Genomic DNA, 26,114 nt, shown 5'->3' with positions numbered 1-26,114 from the left:
TTCCAATAATGTTGGGTGCTCTACTACTCTTCCATAAAGGAGTTAAGCTCTAAAGCTGCAATACAGTACTTTTCCTTATTCCAGAAAATACTGCTGACAAATTCAAAGGAAGCACTGCAAACATCTTGTTGGCAACTTGGTTAAAAAAAAAAACTTTCAGCTCTTCAAGTGAATGTGAGGGTAAGTATTTAATAAAATATTTGCTTTTCATATGTCACTAAATAACTGAAGATATTGTTCTATACTGCTCTGGTACTGTTGCAATACAAATTATAAGGGTGTGTCACGAATATACTGTACAAAGTGGTAGTATTGCCTTTAATACTACCAATGAAAAATACTGTCTTTACAGACGATATACTTATCAATTAACCATTGTTAATGAAGGAATAAGGAAAATCTATTTTAGAAGATTTCTTATGTAAGCATTTGTATTAATACAGTGACTTGCATATGTATAAACAGCCCTAGTTAGGAAAGATTAAAACCATTGCATAAGAAAACAACTGCAAATTGGATTTTTCTGTTTTATTTTTTTAACATTTTAAAACATTTAAAATAAAATATTTAATCCTAATAGCATTGCACACAGCAAAGTCCTTAATTAATTATATTCCAGAAAACACAAATATTTTGACGTGGGGAAATTGCTTGATTTCCTCCACCATCGTGAATCCTGCGCTCAACATCCCAGAAATCTCTCCCACCTTGCGCAAGCGTGGTGCCTGATGTCCTAAACCCACAAGTCGACCACTGCGGCTCACATTCTGGATGAGGTACTACTGTACTCTGACACTCACATCTCAAAATGACACGCTACATCTTAAGAGCTGAACAAAAGAAACTAGCACAGATCAGTGTATTCACAAAACTCAATAAAAGAGATATCCAATGACTCTAAACTCACTAAAACGGATGCCCAATGCCTTTATGAACCTGTGACCATTCCAAAACCACTATTCTCCTCGTCTATGGTTCTTTCAATGTTATTGATAGCTACAGTATGTCATTCTTAACATCAGATGCAGAACCTTCCTGAGCAGGTTCATTGCACGGTACATTGCCTGTCTTAAAGCAATCTACAAGCCTGCAGCTCTTCTAGATCTTTGCTTTAAGGCTACACAAAGCAGCTAGTGACAGTCATTGCCCTTTCTTCAGCAGGAGTTAACGCCACAACCTCCCCAGCCTGCCACTGCTAAGAAAAACAAGCTGTCTGCCTTCTTGTCAGCCCACCTGTTTGTACTGTAGTTGCAGTGAAGAGTGCAGCTAACATTCTTCTCCATGTCTGCCAGGACAGTGAGATCCCCTTCTCTGTTGGATCCCAGAAACTCGGACACCCTTCACTGCTGCCCTGTTAGACCTAATTACTAGCGACTCAAAACCTTCACAAAAGTAATCAATGCTATGGAACAACAGTTGGTTGACTTTTGTGATTCTTATAATTTTAATCAATGTAACTGTTTTAGGAACAATAGTCAAAATATTTACCATCCAACCAGATATTTTATTTTGGAATTTAAATACAATCTTATATACAGTATTAAGGTTACAATTTATATTATACTGTATAGGACTCGTTTCAATACAGTATAGGACTCAAGTCATATTTATTCCTGTATCTGAGTTATGAAGTTTAAATAAACATGCTTATTTACTCTGCTACTCCTTTGTTATATTTCTAAACCATCAAGTGATCATTTGAAAATGTAGTACCGAACATCATTTAGAATGTTTTTTGACTATTCCTAATGTATTTGGGAATAACTGTATAGTTTAAATACTTTCAAATAACATTTTGTGAAAACAATGTGAATAATAAAACAATTGCTCTAGTTAAGCATTTAAATTACTTTAACTATTTTTAAGAGTATTTACAAATAAAATATCAGAAACCGCTTTGCTATGAAACAATCGGATCCCTGCACCTTTCAAGATCTGCATGTAGCATTCTGACACTACAGTGGATGTCACACTACGATGTGGGTTTTTCAGTGTTTTTTTTTATTTTCCATTTCGTTCTGCCATCCAGATATGAATTGGTCCTTGCTACTTCTTCGCTTAATCACAATTTAGTCAAATGCATTTATTGCCCTCTGATTCAATAAGGCGATTTAAAAAAATAATTATAGTGACTTTTTAAACGACTGGACACTCCAGCCATGCCCTCTTCTTTAAATAGTATTTCTAGAATCTGGTTCAACACGTTTAACAGTAAGTGAATCTCGTTTTACAGTTAGTGAAAAGACACTGGCATCCATAGCACAGCCCCTCTTGGCTAAACGGAGATAACCCAGGTTGCAGGCGATAACTCCCGCATGCGAGGTAAGCAGAGCACCCAGATTAGTGACCTGGTGCACCTGCGAACTCCGGCCGGCGGGCGAATTGAATGATGAGGCGCAACTCTTCGCTGCGGCGAGGCTGAAGTGAAAAGCGTACCGTACCTCACAGAGCCGACAGCAAATGAGCTCACCTATAGCGCTGTCCCGCCCCCACGTCCCGGGGAAGACGGGGGCAAAGGCGGTGTGTGTGTGTGTGTCTGCCGAGGGAGGGTCTCGGCTGGGTGCTCGCCAATCACGGCGCGCACATTAACTTGCTGTCAGCAGTCCAGCTGAGTGCAGGGAACAGTGGCTGGGGGACAAGGGCTGGAACTTTCCCAGTGCGAAAACTCAGCGAAACAACTTTGACAGAGGGCTGAAAACAGAAACCTTACAGCGCAGCACCAGCCTTTCCAGATTTCTGCTCGTTAGTAAGAGAGAGGCTGTACAATCCTCGGCAGTGTTCCGAGACTGTATAGCCCCCCTCCCGATGACAAAAGGTCTCTCTTCATTATAAATGGATATTGCTAGTGTTTATTAGTTACGTTCTCCTTTCATCATTACCGTTAGCTAGCAGCTATTTTTTTCGGTAGTTTTTTTTTTCCATTATTATTTTTTTTTCTATTGTGAAAACTTTTCAAAAGCACCGCTGGAATTTCTGGAGGACACGGGATTTGATAAAGGACGTGTTCAGTAATATTTCGACCACCATGACCGCTGAAAAAGAAAAAAAGAGGTAGGGTGCATTTTTCATACAGTATTTAACATGGGTTTTTTTTTAATGTTTCGATTGAGTTACTGTCTTGGCAAGCACAATGTCTTTGCAATGGACATAACGTGAGGACCGATGTAACCAAGATCACTGACGCTGCTGTTAATAGGACTTGTTGCGCTGCAGGGAGAACATACTGTAGTGAAGTTTAAGAAACTGCTGTCAACCTTCTGACAAGGGCAGCAAAACAAATGTAATGATATGAGCTTATACCTTATGATCCGGACCTCTTATGCGATGTAAAGTGAAAGGATTTGCGCTGAATATTTTTCTTTCAAATGTGTGTATGTGGCGTGCAGCTGCGATATGCACGGTATTTATATGCCGTCTTAATTTATTATATGATGTACATACTGTACATTTTGTCGCGGTACAGCCTGTTACAGATACTGCGATCTTGTTCAACACCAAATGTGTCCGACATACAGTACCAGTTCCAGAAGATATATGCTACCATTACAAAAATAAATATTGTAATATTGATTTAGAGTTTAATGGTTAAACTTGTTTTTTTTTTTTGCTCTGCTGCTGTTTACGGGATTCTTTTTTTAAATCTAAACTTTGATCTCTGATTTGATTGGTATACCACGGAGGAGTGTGAGCAGAGGCGACCTGTTCGAGTCTCTGGTACCGTGCGGCTGTTATGTGGCCCAAGTTAATACGCAGGTTAATTAACAACAGGTGAAACAAAGCGTAGAGGTAAAATACAGTGACAGGTCGATGTGAGGTGATTAGGACACTGTTTTCGAGCTGTAGTAGTTGCAAAGCATTGACCAATTCTGTCATAAAATGTGATGGCAGAGTTATTTGTGTGTCTCAGCATTTTAATATACTGTAATCTGCGGTAAAGCAACATAAATCATTGCGCACACGGTTACCTTTTCATGTTTTTAACCCTTAGAATATGGTATTATTCATTTAATTGTCTCGGCTGCAAAAGTGAAGTGATTCTGAAAAATCTTTTTCGTTTTATACTGTATTCATCCTCATACCCAGTGGAATAAAATAAATATCCAATAATAAGTGTAATAAATAAGATAGGGATCTTTTAAAATATTAAGTACTTTAGCTGTTCTTATTTCAAGAAGTTATCAGGTTTGCAATTTATGACCTTTCCCATTAGTTGCATACCGTATGGGAGACCGTAACACTGGGAAACTACAGTATGTGTAATTGATTTGTAAAGTCACAATACTATGTAATTCTGTAAGTATTTTATTGTATGCATTTCTGTACTTTGCATTTGACAGGTTATTAGAACAAAATGTTAATTTCCATCGTTGTACATAACATTTACACATTAAATGTCCTCTGTTTCAGTTTGTAATTCTTCTGTAAGTAAAATTATATACATTTTAACTAGAACTTGTTAGGACTGGATATATAGCCTGCAACATCAGGCTGTTACAAGCAAAACTGTACAATACAACTATTTAAAAAGTATGTGAAGATTTTGCAATGTGTATGATGGGGAAAATGTGTACTTAGTGGCTCTAGTAATAACACAATAAATTCGCTCGCAGTATGACTTCGGTTTGTATACCATACTAAAAGATGGCAGCATCTATACTGCACTCAGGAACATATTGAGTCATCCATTTGATTTATGTTTTGTGTTTTTTTTTTCCGTTTGTTTCCATCAGTCTGAAATACAGTTTTGAAATGCTTCATGTTACCAAACTGAAACAGGCCCAGGAAGTGGAGTGCGAGGAATGATCGTTCACTATAGCCTTTCCTCCCTCACAGGCCAAGGCTGTGTGAGTTTATCCATACGCCATGTTAACACGTTTTGTTTCTTTTATCAAACTAGGTTCGGTCTTCAAACCCTTTGTTTGAGACTTTAAGAAATGGACTTGCATCTTCCAGATCTTGAAGATTTAGTAATTGCTCTGATCTCTCAAGCACAATTAAGGCCTAGCACTGTGATCGCCATTCAGAAGTGAACAAATATATGTTGTGGATCCTTAAAAGATAGTCTGCAAGTTTATGTAATCCTAATATTTTGACAATAGTAAGGAATAGTTACAGGCACTGTGATTCAGATTTCATCATAGCTGGCAGATCATCCAGTTTTTCTGTGGTGAAATGACATTTTATTTCATATTTGTGAATCCTAATATCTGCAGGGTATAGTCCATATTATGAGAATAGAATATCTTCTATCATTTGCTTAGGGGATACTAGAGTTCATTTACTGTTTCTCTTCCTAGGCATGAGCTCTTAAGTACGCTGGTAACCCGGTTGTTCCTCTATAAAGCTTGCAATCCAGCTGTGTTTATATTTCTTCCTCAGTTTTCATTACATGACATATTCATGTTTTGCAGTTTCCAAATATAATTAGTAAAATAACAGTTTAGCTCTCGTTGTTATTGTTAGACCCAGTACCTACATTTAAAAGCCTGGGCAGTTTTGAATAGCTACTATTTCACAGCTCAACAAAATGAGAAACGTATTTTATAAGCAATTCAGTAATAGTTCTGTACATCAAGCAGGTCAGTTTTTATAAACTTGTACCTTGCAATAAAATCAGATTGGCAATGGCTTATTAACATGTATAATGTATGAACTGTTTTTATTGAAGAGTTCATGAAAGTATTGTGTAATGTAGATAAATATAAAAACTGTAAATGGTCAAGAAAAAATGTGCATACCCACCTAAATAAACCTGAATGTTTCTTAACAGCTAAATCTCTCCATGGCTGAAGTAAATGTTGAGCAAATTACTAATATCTCTGTAATTGCAGTTTTTGTAGTGCCTCCCTATTTTTGTTAGCAGGCCAGAGATAAACAAATTAATTTGAAGGATTGTCCATAGTCATATACAGTGTGGGAGCTGAACTGTCTTTTTCAGAACTTAAAAAAGATTGGTATTTCTATTTCCCCAAGTGGAGAATTGGTGGAAATCTAAAAGTTTTATCATATTGAGGTCTTCTGTGGTATTTCAGGTGTGTTCTGGGTTGTTGGAACTGAAGATTGTCTCCAGCAATTAAGAAAATCTACCAAGGTTATGTGTTTCACCTGTATAACAAGTAACCTTCCCACTAGAGGGAGATAAATCAGATACCCCGAGATTAGGATCCGGAGGTCTCTGAAGACCTGGACTGTTCACCCTGGTGTTGGTTTGGGTCGGTCAGAACTAAGAACTAAGGTGATGCAAGAGACTTGGCACTGATTAAAATAGATATTTTCACAAGTTTTATTGTTAAACCAGTTTATTAGTTGTACTGTTAGGATTATAATTATTTATTATATTAAGATTATACAAATGCTTCATTTTCCATCTTTCCATGTAGGTATCATGTTAACATGATTTCAACTCGTCTGCATTTCTTAGGTTAAAATATTTCTCTGCTTAGATATCTGTATTTTTCCCCTTTTTTTATTCGATTTAATTTTGCTCAGGGGCAACAGTTCCCCATGCTTCGTGGTGGGAAAAAGGCTTGTTCGTAGTAATTCACCATTGGCTGCATGACACAGCAAGCGTCCCATATTCCCCGCAGTAAAAAGAGCTCGACGAATGTTTTGTCTGGCAAGAAGCAAAGTTGTTTTAGTTGCCCTGCACTGTCTTTGAGGCTTGATCTTCAATAAGAGGAGAGGCCCGAATCCTGACCTTCCCAGTGCAGGCCGAGAATTCCGACTCAGCATTTTTCTTTGATTTGTGTGGAGAAGTGATTAGGGTGGTACCTGCTTAGGAGCCAGACAGAGACCTACCACTGTTTTAATTATTGGGGCTTTTGGTAAGAATCTGACTGATGTACAGGTCACCCTCCAACCAGGAGCCTTCAACCTGGGTGTCAGGTCTCACTCAATTTCCATCTGTATGCTTTTATTAATCAGTGTTTTTGTTGTTGTTGACATTGTTGGATGTTGTTCGGGTGGGTAGCTGCATCAGTATGCGTAGGCTGCAAAGGAACAAGTAATAGGTTTATTCCATGCTGAAAAGAGAAGAAAGCAATGTTTTGGCTGTGCTTTCGTGCTTACACCCGAAGAAAGCTCCACAGAAATGTAACCTTCTCTTTTCAGAGTGGAATAAACCTATTCCATTGTTGGATGGTGTCTTATTGATTACACTAGATGATCCATTTTTGGGTTCCTTAGGCTCTTTTGCTTATACAGGAAAAACAAAAAGCAAAATAAGGGGTAATCTAGCCTGTATTTAGGAGTTAAGAATGTGTGCATCTCAAAGGTGATGTCTTTGTCTGTTTGACCTATTTTTTTCTTTTAACAGCAATCATTGTTCTTGGAATAAGCGACAGTTCGTTTTAACTTTGCAAGGTACAGTAAAATCTGGATTTGACTCGTAGTCAGTGAGAGCCCTTCTGAACATCGGCTGATAATGTCACGTTTTTGTGGCGTTTCCGTAAAGACATCAGCAAAGAACTCATCAAAGTCCCTCTTCCTTCATAAAAAATCAAGTGTCATTTTAGAAAACAAAACTGCCGCAAAAAGAAAAACTAACGCCAAGTTCACGCAAAATCAGTTTCTATTCTTGGCAGATGCAAAGTAGGCCGTGTGACTGAACTGTGAAGAGTTGCAAGGGCTGTAGCAACAAGAAAGCTCTCTATATCGGTGAACTGCAGGGGACTTTAGAAAAATAGGACAATGAAATCAAAATGATACAATTCAAACGGGAATTTGTCTTCCACCAGTACCAGAAATAGTAATCAAGCAGTGTTCAGTTGTGTGCTTTTTATTTTATAGTTGTACAGTATGTACTTTTTATAGTTTACCATGATATTTTAAAGTTTGTTTAAAAAAAAACAACAGACATTTTACCTTGCAATTCAGTTTGGCCTGCTTTCTCCTACTAGAGAAAGTCACTCATTTGGAAGAAAAAAGGCTATACTGTCAATTCAGCATTTCAGTCAGCATGTACAGAGTGTCATCTGGCACTATGCCACCTGCCTTTGTGCCAGTAATATTGGGAACTGTTTGATTACTAGAGCGTTAATTGTCTCTGAGCTTACAGAGAAACTGAAATGCTTTAAGTGACCTTTGTCACGGCACTTGCATAAAATGTTTCCCTAAATTTCACAACATATTTTGTGTATCTTGGCTACTGCTGTTGTTTTATCATTGTGTGTTTCAATACATACAGGTAGAAAGCTGGTGTACTGAATAAATGCTCCTTGGCTGTCAAAGTAGAGTTTTGCCATATTTTAGGGCCAAAATCAAAATGAGTTATGTCGTGATGGGGATTATGGAAGTTTGGAAATAATAAGCTAACCAAAAATAAAGGGCAAACAATCCTGTATCACTCAGAAGTGTGTTCTATTTACTCTACATGAACAAAAATAATAAAAAAAATAGCTGTCTAGACCTATCATTAAATAAAATCACTGTATTTGAGCCCCTGATTTAGATAACAACTCAAACTCCTCTGCTCTGTTTATGAAAATTACATAAGGACAGGGTTTGGGTGGTGACTGTCTGAATGAAGTGTGGAGTTGTATTGAATGAAGTTTTTTATTCCTCTGTCCCTGTCCTTTCTTCCTTGAACAACCTTCTTGAGCAACCTGGCACTGTTTTTATGCCATAAACCAGTGGCACCTTCAGCATGTTCTGTCAGCTGTTGCTCATGAGCTTTATTGCAAACATTGTTTTTCTCTGATTTGTCCACAGTATGTGACAATACAGTACAGTTATGTGATGTGTATATATATTTAGAGTTTGTTAACTCATGAGTTAAGGAGTGCTGTCCCGTGTCAGTGGTCTGTTTAACTTGGCCCAAGTGGCTACTATTCCCAAGATGCTTGCCTTGAGTTCACACAGATTCCAGGCCAAGCCTACCCAGAACGCTGTCTCCTAACATTTCCTGCGGACTTGCATAATGCTTCCTTGAGTTCACTCTTGCATAATGTAAAGTTTGTCCTGATTGCTTGTGCTTGAGAGCCATGATGACTCTTTGAACTCACTCGCAACCTAGTGATACTCTGTTAGTTACTGTACCCAGCAAGAAGAACATGATGCAGCTTCACATTCTGAGCTACAGCCAACAGCTAACAAAGCCTTTGTTTTAGTTTTGATTGGAAACATTTTCTGTGTTTGTGTTTCTCCCAGTTAAATTAAAATATGCACGCTACGGGTACACTCTAGGCATTGTAGTTCATTGATTCTCCTGCGATTCTCAAAGATATAATAATAACAAATATAGAGTAGTGTTTCAAACATCCAGTTAAATAAAAAGATTCTCTGTACAGATTAAAAGGACAATACTACCAAACCACAAAGCTGACTCACTATTGCACACAACTCTTTTCACAGGTTATTCTTGCAGGAGCCTCTTTCAGTTTGGCTGTGCCAATGTCTGCAGTCAGAATCGTACTGCAGCACGGTGCTCACAAAATAATTGATAAGACTGTGTTAACGGCTTGCCAAGCTCATGACAGGAGTGCTCCTAATGTGGACATCTTTCATTTAGGCAGATTGAAGGGGACTCAAGGACAAGAATTCTGCAGCCTGTTTGCTGCGGATGCCAAAGGGCTGATGTTTGGGGTATAACTTAAAAAATGCTGTTTTCTTAACAGCCACATGACACCTAAATACATCTTTTCTTTTTAGGTTTTCATAGGTTTTGTAGACTATGGCAACAGGTGCATCTCAGAATTTTTACTGGAGTGAAATGCTTGTGCACTGGCAAACGTTCTCTTAGCAGCCCTGTAGCGTGAAATGTGAAACTCAAATAAACATTTTAAGAGGCTGGATCGCAGTGATTAATGGAGGCAGGAGCTGGAAAGACAAGGCCTCTACTGCTGGGCTCTGTATGAGGTGTACTAATGAAGAGCTTCTTGCCTCTGCCCCTGTCTGTGTTGCACATGTGCGAGGTTGCTCTGAGGCCGTTTTCAATATGATATGAGCACATTAGTCCCCCTCCAGCTGTAACTTGGAAAGCTGAAGAGAAGATGCAAAGTGGAGACGCAAGGCACAGGGATCTCATTCGGCTTCTCTTGCTGAGTTAATACATCTCTCCCGGAACCCTGTTTTGTACGTTGTGCCTCTTCATTAATATTCTCATTTCTGTGCCTTATTTGTATTTAAAATACATTTTTATTACTGTTTTGTTCTGGTCTTTTGATGCGCAGCAGAAGTAAGCTTGTGTTGCTGTCATTAAAAAAATAACCCTTATTAAAAAATGTAACTAGAACTCAGACTTCAAATAGCTTTGACTAAAAGACATGTTCTTTAAAGAATGCTGGTACAATACAGAAAATTAATTTATAGCTTTGTATTCCTATATTGTCACATTTTGTTTCACAGCATTTAAGCATTTGCTCTTTCATCCTGTAATGATGGCTGTTAACCGTAAGCCTCATACAGGACGCTTATACAATTTCTGACATGTCTCGCTTGTTGTTTTTTTCTTTTAGAGTTTGGTCTTTGGTTATTTTTCTGCTTTTGTGGTAGTCACTAGATAGCCGTCAAATAATACCGGATATTGCCATGGAAACTGTTTACGTGGAGAAGTGCATGTTGCCTCCATTTGACTCCTGGCAATGCTCTGTTCATCTGATAAACCCTTCGTCTGAAATATGTGTTTACAAACTGATAGCATAACTGGTCCCAGCATCAGGAGACAGCTCTGTGAGTGGAGTTTGTAAAGGAACAGGGAATCCTTCTGCTTTCTCTCATGTTTCTTTCCATTTTTGGTTTAGTAATGTAAATGGACTGAAAGGTATTGCACCTTAATTCTCTCGTGGTCTTGTAAGGAGTTCAAGAAGTAAAGATCATGAAAAGAAATTGAATATAATGCTTAAGCATTCATTTGGTTTTCCTGTTTTTGCTGTGCCTTGTATTTTGTAAGACAGTTCTTAACTGTACCGGTTTCTTTTGAGCTGTCCTGATGTCACTTAAATGCAGCCTGTAGTAACTTGAGTTGTGATTCCTGCTTTTTTTAATTCTTTAAAATGTTGTGTTAGCTGTTCAAGTTATATGCTCAGACCTTCAGGAGTTAATAAACACAGAGGTCAATGTACAGTACGTAACATGACCTGCCTTCAAATACATGAATTACCTGTAGTAAGCTTGGTTGAGGTGTCATGCTGAGATTAAAGAGCTCATTTATCGGGTATAAGTGGCTATTGTCATGAAAGTTCAGAAAATATGGAAGTAATGAATCAATAAGTGTGATTACTATTCATACAAAATATTACACAATGCAGACTTTACAACAATGTCTTGACTCTGGTTATTTGGAATTATGTGGGACTTTTTTCATTGTAATTTTTTGACCTGAGACTGAGAAGGTCAAACTCTAGTAGATTCGTAGATGCAGTTTCAGTTTAATTAAAAATAAATGCTGCGCTTGTTCATGTTCAGATTCCTTGTTCCAAAAACAGGATTATGGTGATTCAAAACCACAGGAGTAATTACAGGAAGGTCTTATATAATCAAGGAAGGGAGGAGAAGGGGCATTTGTTGCATGATGAAGCAGCATATTACATTCTAAAAACAAATGCTTTATTTGTTGGATCGCTCATTTACACAACATGTTTTCAACCCACACTTTTCAATTGTTCATATTCCCGATAACAATAGTTAATTATGAATTAGATCTTTTGCATTTTTAAGCCCCAGATGTATCTATTTTGTTTTCCTGTTTCAGAACCCCTGCAACGAATAATACACAGCACATAATGGACGTTAATATAGTCCCCCTGCAAGATTAATAGCTGCACTTTATTTAATTGAGAGTCTCTGAGAGTAATTATGGGGAAAATTCTAATAAACACTAATGGGCTTCTTTGCAAAGAACAAATGGGGAACACAGCTTAGCTGCAAGGCTTAATGCATGTTGAGGACACGTGGTCAAGTGGCCAATTTTCCATCATCAGAGCCTAGCTAATGGACACACCAAGTGCTGGTCCAGCTGCAAAATAAACTTGTTTTCTTTTTGTCTGCTAGGCAAGGTAATGAAATAAAAGCTAGACTGTCTTTGATAAGTCATTTGCGGAACATCTACTGATGGAGGAACGAAGCCCTCCCCCTGCTCTTGTGTTTTAGCAGGTGGTACAGTTTGTTCTCATGCCCACTTCTGGTTTCCCTCCATTAAGACATCAGCGATGAACTGTAGAGCCTTGCCTGGGCCTGGGCGAGTGTCATTAATTGTGCTGATATTACTGGACACCCTGCTGTGCCCTAGCCCCAGAGGTGGCCTGGTGAGGGCTTTTTCAAGGTACTATGAGTTTTCCTCTAATTCTGCTTTTTTGACTTTTGGGGGCTCACAGCAGATTTGAAAAGAAAGCTACATGACCAATGAGTGGAGACCCCTGACCTGATACATCTGCCGTAGAAGATGCATCTATTGGAGAAGAAAAGACATTGCCATCAATCAGCCATTTAAAAAATCCTTTAATTCTGACTAGGTATCTAAGTTTATCATTATCAGTTAGCCTGAAATTATTTTGTGACATCATGTGAAGTCCCTACTGCTCCAGTCTGGAAGCATAGCAAACTGAGCAAAAATGTTGGTTGTTTAAAACACCTGGTGAAGCCAGGATAAATCATGCTGTCTATTCACGATTCCTCTGAGCACATTGTTTGTACAAAGTGTTTAAGTGGCTGTATGTTGTAATTATAGTCTCATATAGAGCATATTGATTTCATTCCATTGCTTATTTGGGTTAACTCTCAGGAATCCATCAAATCAAAAATATTAAATGTTGTCTTGAACCCTGATTCAGAACTAACCACCTCAATGACATTTTTCTTTATAATTTACTTAAATTTACTTTAGAGTAGTTTTCATCTTCCCCTTCCAAATCAGCATTTTCAGACAACTGCCTTCTCTTCAATTAGCACCTGCAGACAGATGGACTTTGGCAAGGACTCAGAAAGTGATAACTTGAACCCATTAGCTCCAGGACTTACCTGATCACAATCTCTCTAGAACAAATTGATTGTTTTCTTTAGAGAAAGTTTCAAAATGTGGAGTTTTAAAACATGAGAGACATGTGGTACATGCCTGGAATTTGTTTTGTTCAGCCTTGATGCACCTGGAAGAGATTTAACCGACAACTGTCTGCATTTCACAATTGCTATAATGGTGAAGAAAATTTAGAATTTGAAGCTGTGGTTATTATAGATTAATATTTAATTTATCATAGTAGTAACAATCTCCTGTAGATGTTTTTAGATTTTGTTTTTTAACCTCTATTGTTCTTCTTTCAGATACCTAAATTCTGCTTATAGAAGGCTTCATGTACCGCAGTGTGTGACTGGGCTTGTGCCCAGCCTGTCTGTAGACAAGCCCTGCACTTCAGGCTCCTTTGTACAGTGTCCTCTCTGTTGGCATTTGCTGTCCTTCTGTTTCACACAGCAGCTCCTCTGTTCTCTTTTGCTTCCGAACAACTTTATAAGTGCGATTTCAATTCATTCAGACTCATGGAAGGGAGCACAGAAAGCTCTGACCTAATTTTAAGGAGAGCCCTTTCCTTCATCAACATATTTTAGCCAGGTGTCCGTTACCGGTCAAGATTCTGTCAGAGGGACTGGAAGCATTGACAGATGTTTTCTGTGTGAATTTCCAAATTTTAATCTTTATCTTGGATGATTTCTTTTATGCACGACGTCTTTCGAGAAGCTTGCCAAGATTTTGTTCAGAAGTTGCTGCGTCTGACCAGTTGGTTTGTTTTATGAATGTGGCTTTTAAAAAAAGCATGTTAAAAGAACTATTCCTGACTGGGACAAATATAACATCAAATTAGTTTGCTCCTCATTCTCAAATAATGATTTGAAACAGACGATGTTTGTGCCTGTTGCTTGCCAGGACAGGCTCCAGTTCCCCCATGACCTTGAATTGGGTAAAGCGTTTTGAAAATGGCGGAGGGAAATGACAACTTTGATCTTTTTTTACAGCAACATATGAGACATTTTACTCTTTAGGCCTTAAAAAGATATTGATTCTAACCACTCTGATGCTTAAATACATATGTTAACATACACACTCTGCATGGGCCATTGGAAATTCCCTGTACAACAAGATAAATGTAAGCTTATCAAAATGTATTAATGCTAAAAAAGTTTGGAAAAAGATCTTTACAGATTTTTCTCCAGGCTACTCTCTCCAGGACATAAAGCAAATATGGGTATAGTCATGGAGACCATACGTTTACACCTGGTTTAAATATTTAAACATATTTAAGGATAAAAAGTGTTTGCAATTCTGCCCATCGGGCCAAATCACAGGCTGACTTCTAAGAAAACCTGTGGTTGTCTGTAGCCCCTCTTTCACCTGCAGCGAGAGGGAACAGAAGATCATCCGACAAGGCTTATCCTCAGGGATTTCACTTTGCTGCCAACTAAAGCTCTGTGGACTTTGATTCTTAATGTACTGAAGCACCTCTGTGTTCATCATATTGCTGGTTGTTAACAATGAAATAGAAATCTTGTTTTGTTTCCTTATCTGCTCGTTCTAGGCATTTATAAAAAGGGAACACAAAGTTATTCTCAGTGTTGTTTGTGACAGGACCTAGCAAAATTATTCAGACCCATTACAAAAAGATGCAAACACAGTTTTTAAACTTACTATTTTCTTCAAAACCTGAATACTTAAACTGAATTCTCCCGGTAAGATGAGCTACTGTTCATTGAGCTAGCTCAATATTGGGCGAAAATACGCCTTTTTGGCATATCCTAAGACCCTGACCATTCTTCAAGGTATTTGTTGCTTGAGGATCACTTACGGACAACAACAAAGAATTTTCAAGTCTTTAAACAGATTCTTAATAAGACATGGGTCACTCAGAAACATTCACTTTCTTATTCTTAAATGACTCCAGTGTAGCTGTGCCCTTGTGCTTTGGGTCACTGTCCTGCTGAAAGGTGATTTCCTTTAAGAACTGCCAATTCTCTGCCCCATCTTTGTTCTTTTCAGTCTTGACAAGCTTCCCGCTCCATGCTGATGAGAAGCAGAACTATAACACAATTCTGCTACCTCTTTTCGCGACAGTAGGGATGGGGTTAATCAAGTGTTGGGTTTCCATCAGATGTAACACTTTGCATTCAGACCAAAAAGTTCCACTTTTATCTTGTTTGACCACAGAAGCTTTTGGTGCATGTTTGCAGTATCACTTTAATGCTTTGTTGCAGGCTTCATGTAGAATTTGAGATCAGTTTTGCAGTCAGGCCAGCTTGGTGGAGTGGGTGGGACATTTACTCTCATCAGCCATTGAACTCTAGCTCTTTCAACATCACCATTGGCCTCATGGTTGGCATTCTTAATTCTCCTTGCCCAGTGGTTCAGACAGATTAAGGAGTGAATCTCTAAGTTGTTTTTAAAGATCATTCATGGTTGAATCCTTGCTTGAAATTCACTTCCTGTCTCAGGGACCCTACACAGACAGGTGCTTTTATTATTAAATAATTACTGCATACAGACAAAGACTAATAAACTAATTGTGTGGCCTGTTAAGGTAATTTTGTGTACCTACATTAGTTTAGGTTTGCCACAGTAAAAGGTTTGAATACTCCTGCAATCATTCCATTTGCATTTTTCTTTCACATTATGTTTTTTTTAAATTTGTGGTCTTTGAATTTGTGGATTAAGTTGTGAATATAACTTAGAATTTCTACATCCCAGTGTCATGACTGCAAGCTTTAAAGCAACAACATATGAAAATTGTGCAAGGGTCTGAATACTTTTACATATTACTGTACAATATGAATTCCTACGCATCATAATCCAGGTTGTAATGATGCATGTAATTACTAATTCTAGAGTCTGTTTAGAGTCGTTTTTTGTCTTCATGAGCTTGAAATGTATGCTTCCATAACAGATAGAATTTATCTAAGCCCTTCCCCATTTATAATAGAGAAATAAATTGGTGTACGTGTATACTTGAAAACGAAATGAAATGAATTTCTCTCATGTCAGTATGTAATGTTCCAGATCATTCCTTAGAAGATGGGCTGGGGTTTCCTTGTGTGAAGCAGTTGGGACTCTTCCAGCTTCAAGGAACTTGCCTGGCTAACAAACCTGTGTTCAGTCAGTCAGAGGATGTAAATCCATTTTAAGCTGTAGTTGAAAGCAGTGCCAGGCCATGGGATTTCCATTCCTAGAATTCCACTTTAAACCACTGTTTAATCTGCAGAGCTATGTGTTTTAATGAGTATAGTTAGAGAGCTTTAAATCAAATTATGTTCAGGCTTTTATTCCTGAACTCCAAGTCAGATTGAGGCTTTGTGATAAAGCCTGAAGTCTGACAGTACATGTAAAACAGTAAGTACATTGTAATAAAAAGTGTGTTTAACGCCTGGATCAATTATTCATTTTAGTTCATCTTCAGGAGTTTTTTTCATATTTTCTTGGTGATGTCTTGGATTAATACACACTTACAGTAAATACTGTGATTTCTATAAAATAGGCATGTGAACAGTCACTTCGTTTACCCATCTCTCAGAAACTAGCTCAGCCTTCACATGGAGATCAAGGGTCCACTAATAACTTCATATCGCATTCATTTGACTGGGACTTTAGTGCTTCTTTTCAGAGTAATTTCAACTTCTACTACCCGTACTTACTGGTGGCAGAGTTTATTGGCTTTTGGCTCAGTGACAGTGAGATAAATGGTCTTGTTGGCTGAGCGAGCTACTTCATCTTTGTACTACCACAGACTTTATTCTAAACAGCAGAGATGTGAAGGGGATTGTTCTAAGATGACAGAAAAGTATTGATTTTCTCAGGACTTTCAAACCAAGGTTGTGGTGTCCATAGGATTTGGAAGAGAAAAAAGACAAGACAGAGATGACATCAGGTGGTGAATGATTTCCAGGATGGAGGTGTGACTGAAGGTTTGAGGTATCAGGGAAGACTGTTTTGTTTTGTTAGTTACCACCTGGATATGTTACAGAAGTGGAAGCCCTCAGTGTTGATCGTGGCTTTCTACTTGGTTGTTCTTAATGCACTGGCTCTGAATAAACAATTCTTTTGTTTTTGCTCTCAACGCCCACATGGTATTGCTGGTGTTCTCTGGAGCACCAGGATTACCCTCTGTAGCTTGTACGAGTGCTGGTTTCAGATGGAGGCTTCAACGCCGAAGAGCGAAAGAAATGTTAAGGTTTGGCAGCACTGTTCCGTTAGGATGTGGGAAGCAGGACTTCTCAGGAGCTACATGAAATAACATGGTTTCATTTTGACATGTTTAACATTTCGACTGTGCCAGTCATTTTTTTAGAATACATTTTGCGAGGTTTTCCAGTTTACTGCATGATCCCCCTCAGTGGGACTTTGGCTGGATGTTTTTTGAAAGTGGACTTTCATTTTATTCCACATCTTTTCCTCGAGCAGCAGTCGCACCTTGAGTCACGCCATAGATTGCGGGCTGCGGTGGTCCTTATAACGGTCGGGCCTCAGGAAACAAACTCGAGGAATCTGAAACATTTTGTTTGAATTACTGTAATTTTCCAATTAAAATACCAGGAAATTCCTTTTCTATAAGAATGCTGAGTTTTAGTTGCAAGATGCTTATAGTGGAGCATGTAGTGGTCTTTGGCCATCTGTTTTAAGCATAAGCCTGTTTCTGGGTTGGAAACATTTGTGTTTTTTTTCTTGTTCAGTTAAATTTTAGAGATTGCAATAACGTGTTTAGTACCAGTGGAATGAGAAAAATACGCTATGTTAATGTCATGTCACTGTGAACACATTCAGGCTTTAGACACTGTTATCAATAGCTCTTAGTCTCTTTTCTTTTTTCTGATATTGTGGTTATTGTTAAAACAAGTCAGACATTTTTAAGTTTTATATGTGGTAGTTTTTTCAAAGTGCATGGACAATGAAGTAGTCAAACCAGAATAAGTGAACAGCTCGTGGGTTGAGGTTGCGTGTACAAACAAATCTTAAGTGATTTGCTACGCCTGTGGTTAGAAAGCATCAAGCAGTCATTCTGATTCCCTCTGATCTCCCCTTTTCACAAAGCGATACTGGACTTTGACAAATGTTGACACCTGAATTGCTGTAGGGGTTCAAGCCCTTGCTTCATCATAAACTGTCGGATGAGGGTCCGTTTTAAGAAGGAAATGGTTTCATTAATTAAACTTTAAAAAGGATTTGTATTAATTTCCCTTTTAATTAATTGTTTTGATAAATTGTTAAAACAATGCCCATAGTTCTGGAACTATTGGTCAAGATATAAAGGAATTGATTCTGTTGTTGGGTTGCCATTGCTAACTGATACAACCAGTTTATTTGGAATCTGATCCTGTGCTGCACCTCCGCTTTGCTTTTGCAGTAGGCCGGGGTCGTAGAGTAACAATCCGATTTTAACATGTGAAGCCCATAGGACAATGACAACTTTGCTGTGTGGTTTAATAATGTACACTTTTGAAACCCAGCCATGAGCCAGAACACTGCACGGTAAACCTGACATTTTAGAAGAGAACAAATATCTGTCACAATCGTTTTCATTTCTCTACACATGTGGGCTTGCCTTACAATGTATTTTGTTTATGATTTCAATCTGTTGGATCAAGAGAAATAAGCCCAACACTTCTCAACATAAAAAGGCAGAAGTAAAATAAGCTTCTGATGACCAATCCATGTGATCTTTTAAATGGGCGTGCATTATCTTCGGAGGCTCCCAGCTTTGTTTAAAGCACCTCTGCATGTGCACAGACAGGGTAGTGAAACTGTGTCGCACCAGTGACCTCAAGGAGTCATCCTTGGAATGATGGCGTCACAACTTTGGGAATGTTCTACCACTCCCGAGCAGCATCAGGGTCTTGGCTCAAGGCTTAAGGGACATCGTGCTCTTTTCAGCCCCGTTTCTACCCTTCCTGTGCCGAGGAAGATGAGTGCTGAGATTCAGGTCAAAATACAAGCACAATTCCTTCCTCCCATCGTCGGGAAAAACAAAAAAGAGGAAAGAAAAATGTCAATGATTGTTCAATTTTAGAAAGGCCTCCTGAAACATTGTTAAGATTCAGGCAGTCTCCTTGGAAACTAACATAATACCTTTTTTAAAAAAGAAAGAGGAAGGGGGCTACTTAGGCAGCCAAATATTTCACTCCATTGTGGAGGGCGATTAGAACATTTTTGCTTTTATCTTGGCTTGTGACCAGGCATCTCTGCCGACATGCTGTGTTGTTTTCCAAACATGACAATAAACCTAAACTTAAAAAAGTATCGTGGTCTGTGATAGCTTGTGGAAACGGGCTGCGTGTCTAACAATGGGAGTGCGATCTTCAGAATCCGTGCAGCCAAGCTCAAAGAACTTCCTTATTGTCCAGTGGTCCGTGGCATACTGCACAATCTTTCTTGGTCAGCTTGTCTCAATGCCCTTTTGTTATGACTGGGGAAAATTAAAGTGGGGGGAAAAAATCTTCACAGTTGAGGATTTAGACAGAATTAGTTGTGTGTTAGGACTGGATTATAGCAGTGGAAAAACTGGAATTTCTTGTTGAGAGGGTGTCAGCAGTGTTGGTGTCCACAGAGGGCAGAAGCCTGAGTGTTTCTCTCTGCCTCTCTCTCCACCCTATGCTGCTGCCTTGATATTGTGGTGTGCCAGCCGGCTTGTCATAGTACATTGAAAGCACTGCAGCTGTGGGCTGAAGTATTGCATGCCACGTGGCACGCCATGCTGCCCACAAACCACAATGTTGGTACTGTATGTCTCATATCAGTAGTAAATCAGTGTGGTTTAAGCTGCATCAGACAGAGCACTTTCAGTCTCCTTCTTCCTCTGCAAGTGTGGCACTGCTGGCTCCTGGCTCCTTGAGTTCCTGAAAGGACATCTGCTGTCAGCAAGCAAAACGGATTCAGCAATACAGACCTTGGCATCTGTCAGTGTTCAAGGTCATCCCTGGTATTTGTTTCTACAAAGACTAATCAGATGCATTGTAACTGCTGGCTGCTGTTCTTCCCTGCTTTATGGGAATGATTCTTCATGTATTTTACCAAGTTGTGATATGAACAGCGTGGTGCCTTTATCACTTGTTGCATGTGTTCTGATGTGGTCAAATGGGGAATCCCCAATCCCCCACATTTGTGGATTTGAACTTCTGCCAATCCTGTTATTGGCCTGGGTTGCACTTTTAGGTTTGATTTATTTTCCTGTCAAGCATTTCTTGTCGAAATCTAGGCTAACTGACATTCAAATACTTCTATCAGCCTTAATTTAAAGTTGAAATCTTCACCAGGTAGTCAGTCTTAGTAATGGTTTTGCAATATTATTTCAAAGCCTGTCACCTGGTAATGTTTTCCATGGAACCTATAGCTTTACTTCATAGCATCACATAATAACACTATAATTAGTTTTTTTTAATGTAGCACGATGAGTGGACTGGCAGCTGGTTTGTGTATGAGCCTATTAACTTAATGAAGATTTTGCATAATTAAGTGTGGAAATCATGTTGAGTCAAGTTCAAGCTTGAATAATATTGGGTTTTGTGCTGTAATAAGCAGCTTTTATTAACCATGAAGCCAAGGGTAATCATTCTCTTCACCCAAAAGCAAAGGTGGAAACTGTCCTTTGGCAATAGTTTTAAAATATTCTATAACTTTTAAGCAGGTAATAAACACTGTTTCAGTGGTAAAATACATGCATTGTACAGCAAGACAAGTACTCCAATGCACTTGAGTTAGCGTCAGAGTGTTTGTAGAGGGTTTTGCATATCCCTGTTTGTGACTCTGCTCCATGGGAGACTTTAGAGGTCACATTAGTATAATCCATCACAGGTATTTTTAGCTGGTCTGAAGTAAGCAAATGCAGATCTCTTAAAGCATTAAATCTCTTTCCCCCTGTACAGTCTTCAGTTATTCCTCTCTAACCAGTCGTAGAGTTTGCAATTTGTTAGCTGCCTCCAGCACAGCATGAGGTAGGTGGATGCTGGTGGATGCTGCACATTGGTGGTGTTGGAGGGGATCCCCATTACCTGTAAAGCGCTTTGAGTGGAGTGTCCAGAAAAGCGCTATATAAGTGCATGCAATTATTAAATTATTATTAATTATTATGAGGTACATCATGAATTTAATTGTTTGTAGTGGGAGTAAATACAGTAAAATGTATGGGGCTACCTCTTTTGTGATGCGTGATTAAATACAAACATTTATGTAATGCGTGTAATCTATATTGTCAGAATGAGGGTATGCAGATATAAAATGGCTAGCGCAGGGATAATTGTTCAAGCTTCACATATACTTAAAAACTGTAGAGTACATGCAGTACATACTCCTTATCTTCTTTAGCCAAATAATGTATGTTTGATTGGAAACCTTGTTTTTTTTTAGCATATAATTTGTAAATTTCAAATTTGAAATCTGCTATTGTTTTTCTCAACCAATGGTCAAGGTACTTCCAAATTAATTTCAGTCACATAATGTCTTTCGTTTACTACTTGGCTATATTTCTAACAAGCACCTTTATTTTTATTTAGCCATGAACCATTTGATCCCCCTTTTATAGAAGTGTAAAAAGTCACTGTATATTTCTGCTATAAAATTAAAAAAATGAATCACATGAATTTCAAAGTGGCTTAAGCAGTAAAGTGAATGTTCCACGTGAAAGTGAAGATTTTGGTTATGATTTGGGGATTCAAGCTGGGATCATGTCACTAGCTGACTGTGACCAGGATCCCCCAAGGTCCTGATCACAGTCACCTAGGGTAGGGTTTGGATTAGTCAACTCTGACTCTGACTTGCTGTGTGCCAACAGTTTTGCAGTGACATTTTGAGACAGTTCAGTTTGGAGGAGTGGTACTGTACATAACTGGCTTGCCAGGTGCTGTGTGTGCATCAGGTGTTAAATGTCTCTTCTATCTGTATACCAAAGTTAGCCCCAACTGTATGATGGTCAGCTTTTTACTGCATCTCAATTAAACTCTCTAAACTTGCTAAAGAAAGCCAAAATTGTCCTTATCTCACTTACTAGTGCAAAGTGTGATAATACTAAGACATAATATACTTCTTTATTTCCATAGGTTCGGGAACAATCTCGATTATCTCCATTGCTGAAAATGTACACTGCTTGTGTTTTTTGCATGCAGGGTATTACATTTACACTGTGCATTGCTTTGCAATACAGGATCACCCACTGGCATGATCGGGAGGATAGCACATGAAGAGAATGGGGTGATCTCAGATACAAATGTTCAGTTCTAAAGTAAAATTGGAATAGTAATGTAGACAGGAAAATGACATGGATGGAATAATTGTGAAAGAGAATTCACATTTGAAGATGGAGAAATCAAATTCTCAAACAGAAAATCACGCTGGGCCTTACTTGTGGACCACCGTCAGTCAGATTAGAGTAATAAGTTCAGACCTGGCTGTGCCAGAGATCAGTACCTTACTATAGCTAGCACCATTTATAATCTGATGCTATAAGCAGATTGCTTTAATGTCTGCAACATAGTGGACTGTTTGTGCTGCACCTGTAAGCCTAGTGATCAGCAGTTTAGTTTTCAGTGTCCTAGGTATTTTGCTAATGCACACAATCTTACTATCGAAAAATCTATCAAGACTCAGTAGCTGAGCAACCTTGCTGATTTCAACAGTTTATTGCAGAAACATCATCTTACATTTTGCTTGTTTTAGGAGCAGGTTTGTAATCGCTTTGAGTTCTGTTCCACGGTTGCGCTATTCTTCCATCGTGTGGTCAGATCATTGCTATTTGGCTGACTACAGCCTCTGCCTGAATAGAGGGACAGATGTAGACAGCTCTGGTGGGCTATCTGGTTATACCACTGTGACTGGAGTTTTCAACTTCATATCAATTTTTCTGATTTAGAAGTGTTATTTGGAACTTAAAATATTTATTTCGTTTGGGATATGCTTAATTTAATGAACTGAAATTACATTTATAAATCTGCCCGTCTGTTTTTACACTATATATACTGAATGTTTGAGTATATAAATGTGTGAGCACACTGAATTCTAAATGCGAGCATGGAATGAAAAAAATGTCAAAATTTGTAATTCACCTAAATTAGTTTTCCATCAAACTCACTTTTCTCTTTCTTTGATAAGAATTATTTTGAAGTCCTTCTTCGATTGAAGACAACATGTGGCAGTCCCAAACAGCTGTTCAAGAAAGCAAACAGTTACATATATTACATATATTGTCAGAGTCAAGTGATGTCATACTGTTTATGGCAGCTCTGGGGGCCTGATAACCTGTGAATGTCAGGGTAAAACACAAGAAAATGTTCCCACAAAGATGACAATGTGGTACAGTTTGAATCTAAAAGTGCCTGAAATATTTGATTAAGGATTACTTTCACCCTGTCTCAAGCTGCGAGCCAGCATAATAGAATATAATAAAAAGATTAAAGTGTGAATCAACCCATGAGAATGGTAATGCGTGTGTAGTGTGTGGAGTCTGTTAAGACAAATCAAATTTTTACTTTATCATTTCTGTACGGAATATCTGCAGAGGACCAAAAACAACTTACAACAATCTCAACAGTCCCTAAGCCGATGAACAATTAGAACTGGGACTTTTCTTCAATCTTATCTTATATGTCTCTGAAAGAATCAAAATTCTTTATTAGGTCACAGGCTAAATGAGATCCTGTTCTCTTTTTGCAAAATTTCATAGGGTAACGCTGAACACTTATGAGACATTAAACAATTAAAAAAAGATCAGAAGAACTCATATTGATATTCAAACAGTGTAACTTCAACACTACACACTTCCATTGTAAATGCTGAATCTGCGTGAGCTCAAAGCGATTTCCTGCTATAGAGCAGTGGTGTCTTATACTGGTCCTGTAGGCCAGTGTGTCTGCAGGTTTTCAAGATCTCTCTAAAACAGTAGCACCGGAATCGTGGGGTGAAACTGTTCAGTTGGCCCAGTATCCAGCTGGTTTATCAAATTAAGAGCTGAGCTGGAATGAAAACCAACAGATACATTGGCCCTCCAGAACCAGGATTGGGCTCCTCTAGAACAGAGTGATAGCTACTAGACATTAAAACAAAAAGTCCCTAGAAGTCATCCTCCCTTCTATGTTAATAAAAGTCTAATAAGGTTGCAGTGCAATTTGTGCTTCTTTTACATAACGAAGAGAAATTAGGTAATGGAGTTTAATTATTGCTGAACTACTTAGCAAGGGCTAAACTGTACTGTACGAGCAGATATTTAAGTTTAATTTTCTAATCTGTGAGCCAATAAGGCATTTCATTCAGGCATGCTGCTGCTGAGTGATGAACTCTTATATAAGCCCATTTGTTTTGTCTCTTTCATTACCAGCGCTCTATGATCAAGAAACTTCAAAAGTGAATTATCTCGCAGCCTTTGTGCATTTTTAAAAATAGACCTCTATTTGTAGGCTTGTTTGCCTGTGATTCAAGTCCAGAATTTTCCAGGTCTGTACTGTAAGTAGAGGATTGCCTGTCAGAAGCAGGTAGACACAAAGCCAAAAATGTGATCACCTTTTTTTGTTCACTGAGATAGCAGAATGGGATTGGTGAGGAAATCTCAAAAACACCAGAGGAGATGGGCTTTTGCTTTCTGTTTCAACATCTTATATACCACTAATGTGTGGCTAAGTGCAGCAATATTGCTAAAGTCAGCACATGTTACTGAAACATAAACGAGACTGTGGTATATGTAGCTTTTAGGCTCTGCACAATTGAGTGAGAGGATTTATCTGCCTTGCAATTTGAATGAAAAATGGAGCCCTTGTCTGTTGAAATCACATTTGCATCACAGTACCCCTATCAGTTTTAACCATTTGTTTACCACATATTGTAATATACTGTAGCAATATGAACATCAACATGGCATTACAATGGCAAGAATGTGAAGTACAGCATCAGTTTAAATAATTGTTAGACACTAGCTTGATTTGAAAGAAATATAGAAATGAGCCAAAGGAAATTGTGTTTCTATGATAATGTGACAATCTCAAACTGTTTTGTATTTTCAAGGTACTTTATCCATTGCTCATAGGATGCTAGGCTTGTAGTGAGGCTGCATAGAAGCTTGTAGATGTCTCGCTGCTAGATGATGACACTGAAAATAAGTTCCTCATTATTCATTAGATGTATTTGTATCTAAAGCTGCACACTTGTGAAGGAAAGATAAACAGCTTAAAACCCTCTGTGCTGTTGAAAGTGTAGGTCGCCTGTTCTGCAGTCCGATATGATCACATGAAATACACATTTGCAAATGAGAATGTGCCCTATTTGTACTTAGCGAGAACCTCTGAACACATGAGAAACAAAGTTGAGATAGTGAAAGAGTAACTGGCACAATAACATTCAGCTGCCCTATTTAATACAAAGCCTGGTTTGTGGTGAGAACCCATTAGAACGAATACCTAAAGCTGTGTGATTGTTATCAGGTGGGCTTGAAAACACTGAGTTTAATGTCTTTAATACATTTTTAAAGAGGATGTGTACAATACCTTAGAATAATAAAACTACTGTGTTCAGTCCATTTGTTCTGTGCATTCACTTGTGTTAAGAGTGCTGGGTAAGATCATTGTGAGCATAACAGATGAAAAGCATTTTCTGACTTTCAAATGTTCTATCTGCTGGCTTTGAAGTTGGACATGTACAGTATGGAGCGCATGCATGATATTTCCAAGAAACAGCTCTTCCGAGCTATTCCTGGCTTCCATGCACTAAAAAGCAAAGCTGTAAAAGCAGCGATTTACAAGAGCCCTGTCTCTGTGCGTCTTCCCTTAGGAGCAGCTCCGAGCGCCGGAAGGAAAAGTCCCGGGATGCAGCGAGATGCCGCAGGAGCAAGGAGACGGAGGTGTTCTATGAGTTGGCCCACCAGCTGCCCCTGCCACACAATGTCAGTTCTCACCTGGACAAAGCCTCTATCATGCGGCTGACCATCAGTTTCCTCAGGACACGCAAACTTCTCTCCTCCAGTAAGACGCCCCCTGTATTGTACTGTACATTCAGAATATGAGTTTCTTATGATAAGGAATATAAAGGGTTAAAAGCTACATCTCCAGTCAAGGGCTACAGTATCTCTGTGCTGAATTTTTCACAACCTGTTGCATTACGTATTGGCTTAAATAAAAGGTAATATCTCAAAGCACTTACAGTAGGTGTAACAAATAGCATAAATAGGATCAATGTA

General features: G+C 38.5%; 1 protein-coding gene across 1 annotated transcript in view; it reads left to right on the top strand.

Annotated features, from left to right (window-relative positions):
* Window positions 1-2,403: 2,403 nt before the first annotated feature.
* The window catches only part of epas1b (endothelial PAS domain protein 1b), a 51,361-nt gene continuing 27,650 nt past the window's right edge, over window positions 2,404-26,114 (top strand). The window contains exons 1-2 of the mRNA XM_088610274.1: window positions 2,404-3,051; window positions 25,709-25,899. Coding sequence (XP_088466400.1) covers window positions 3,026-3,051; window positions 25,709-25,899 — 217 coding nt within the window. The 5' untranslated portion in view covers window positions 2,404-3,025. The remainder of the gene's footprint in view (window positions 3,052-25,708; window positions 25,900-26,114) is intronic.

The sequence above is a fragment of the Lepisosteus platostomus genome, chromosome 17 (assembly GCF_059453375.1).
Source record: "Lepisosteus platostomus isolate fLepPlt1 chromosome 17, fLepPlt1.hap1, whole genome shotgun sequence".
NCBI lineage: Eukaryota > Metazoa > Chordata > Actinopteri > Semionotiformes > Lepisosteidae > Lepisosteus > Lepisosteus platostomus.
The sequence above is the reverse complement of the archived record's forward strand: the minus strand, read 5'-3'. Positions and strand labels throughout refer to the sequence as shown.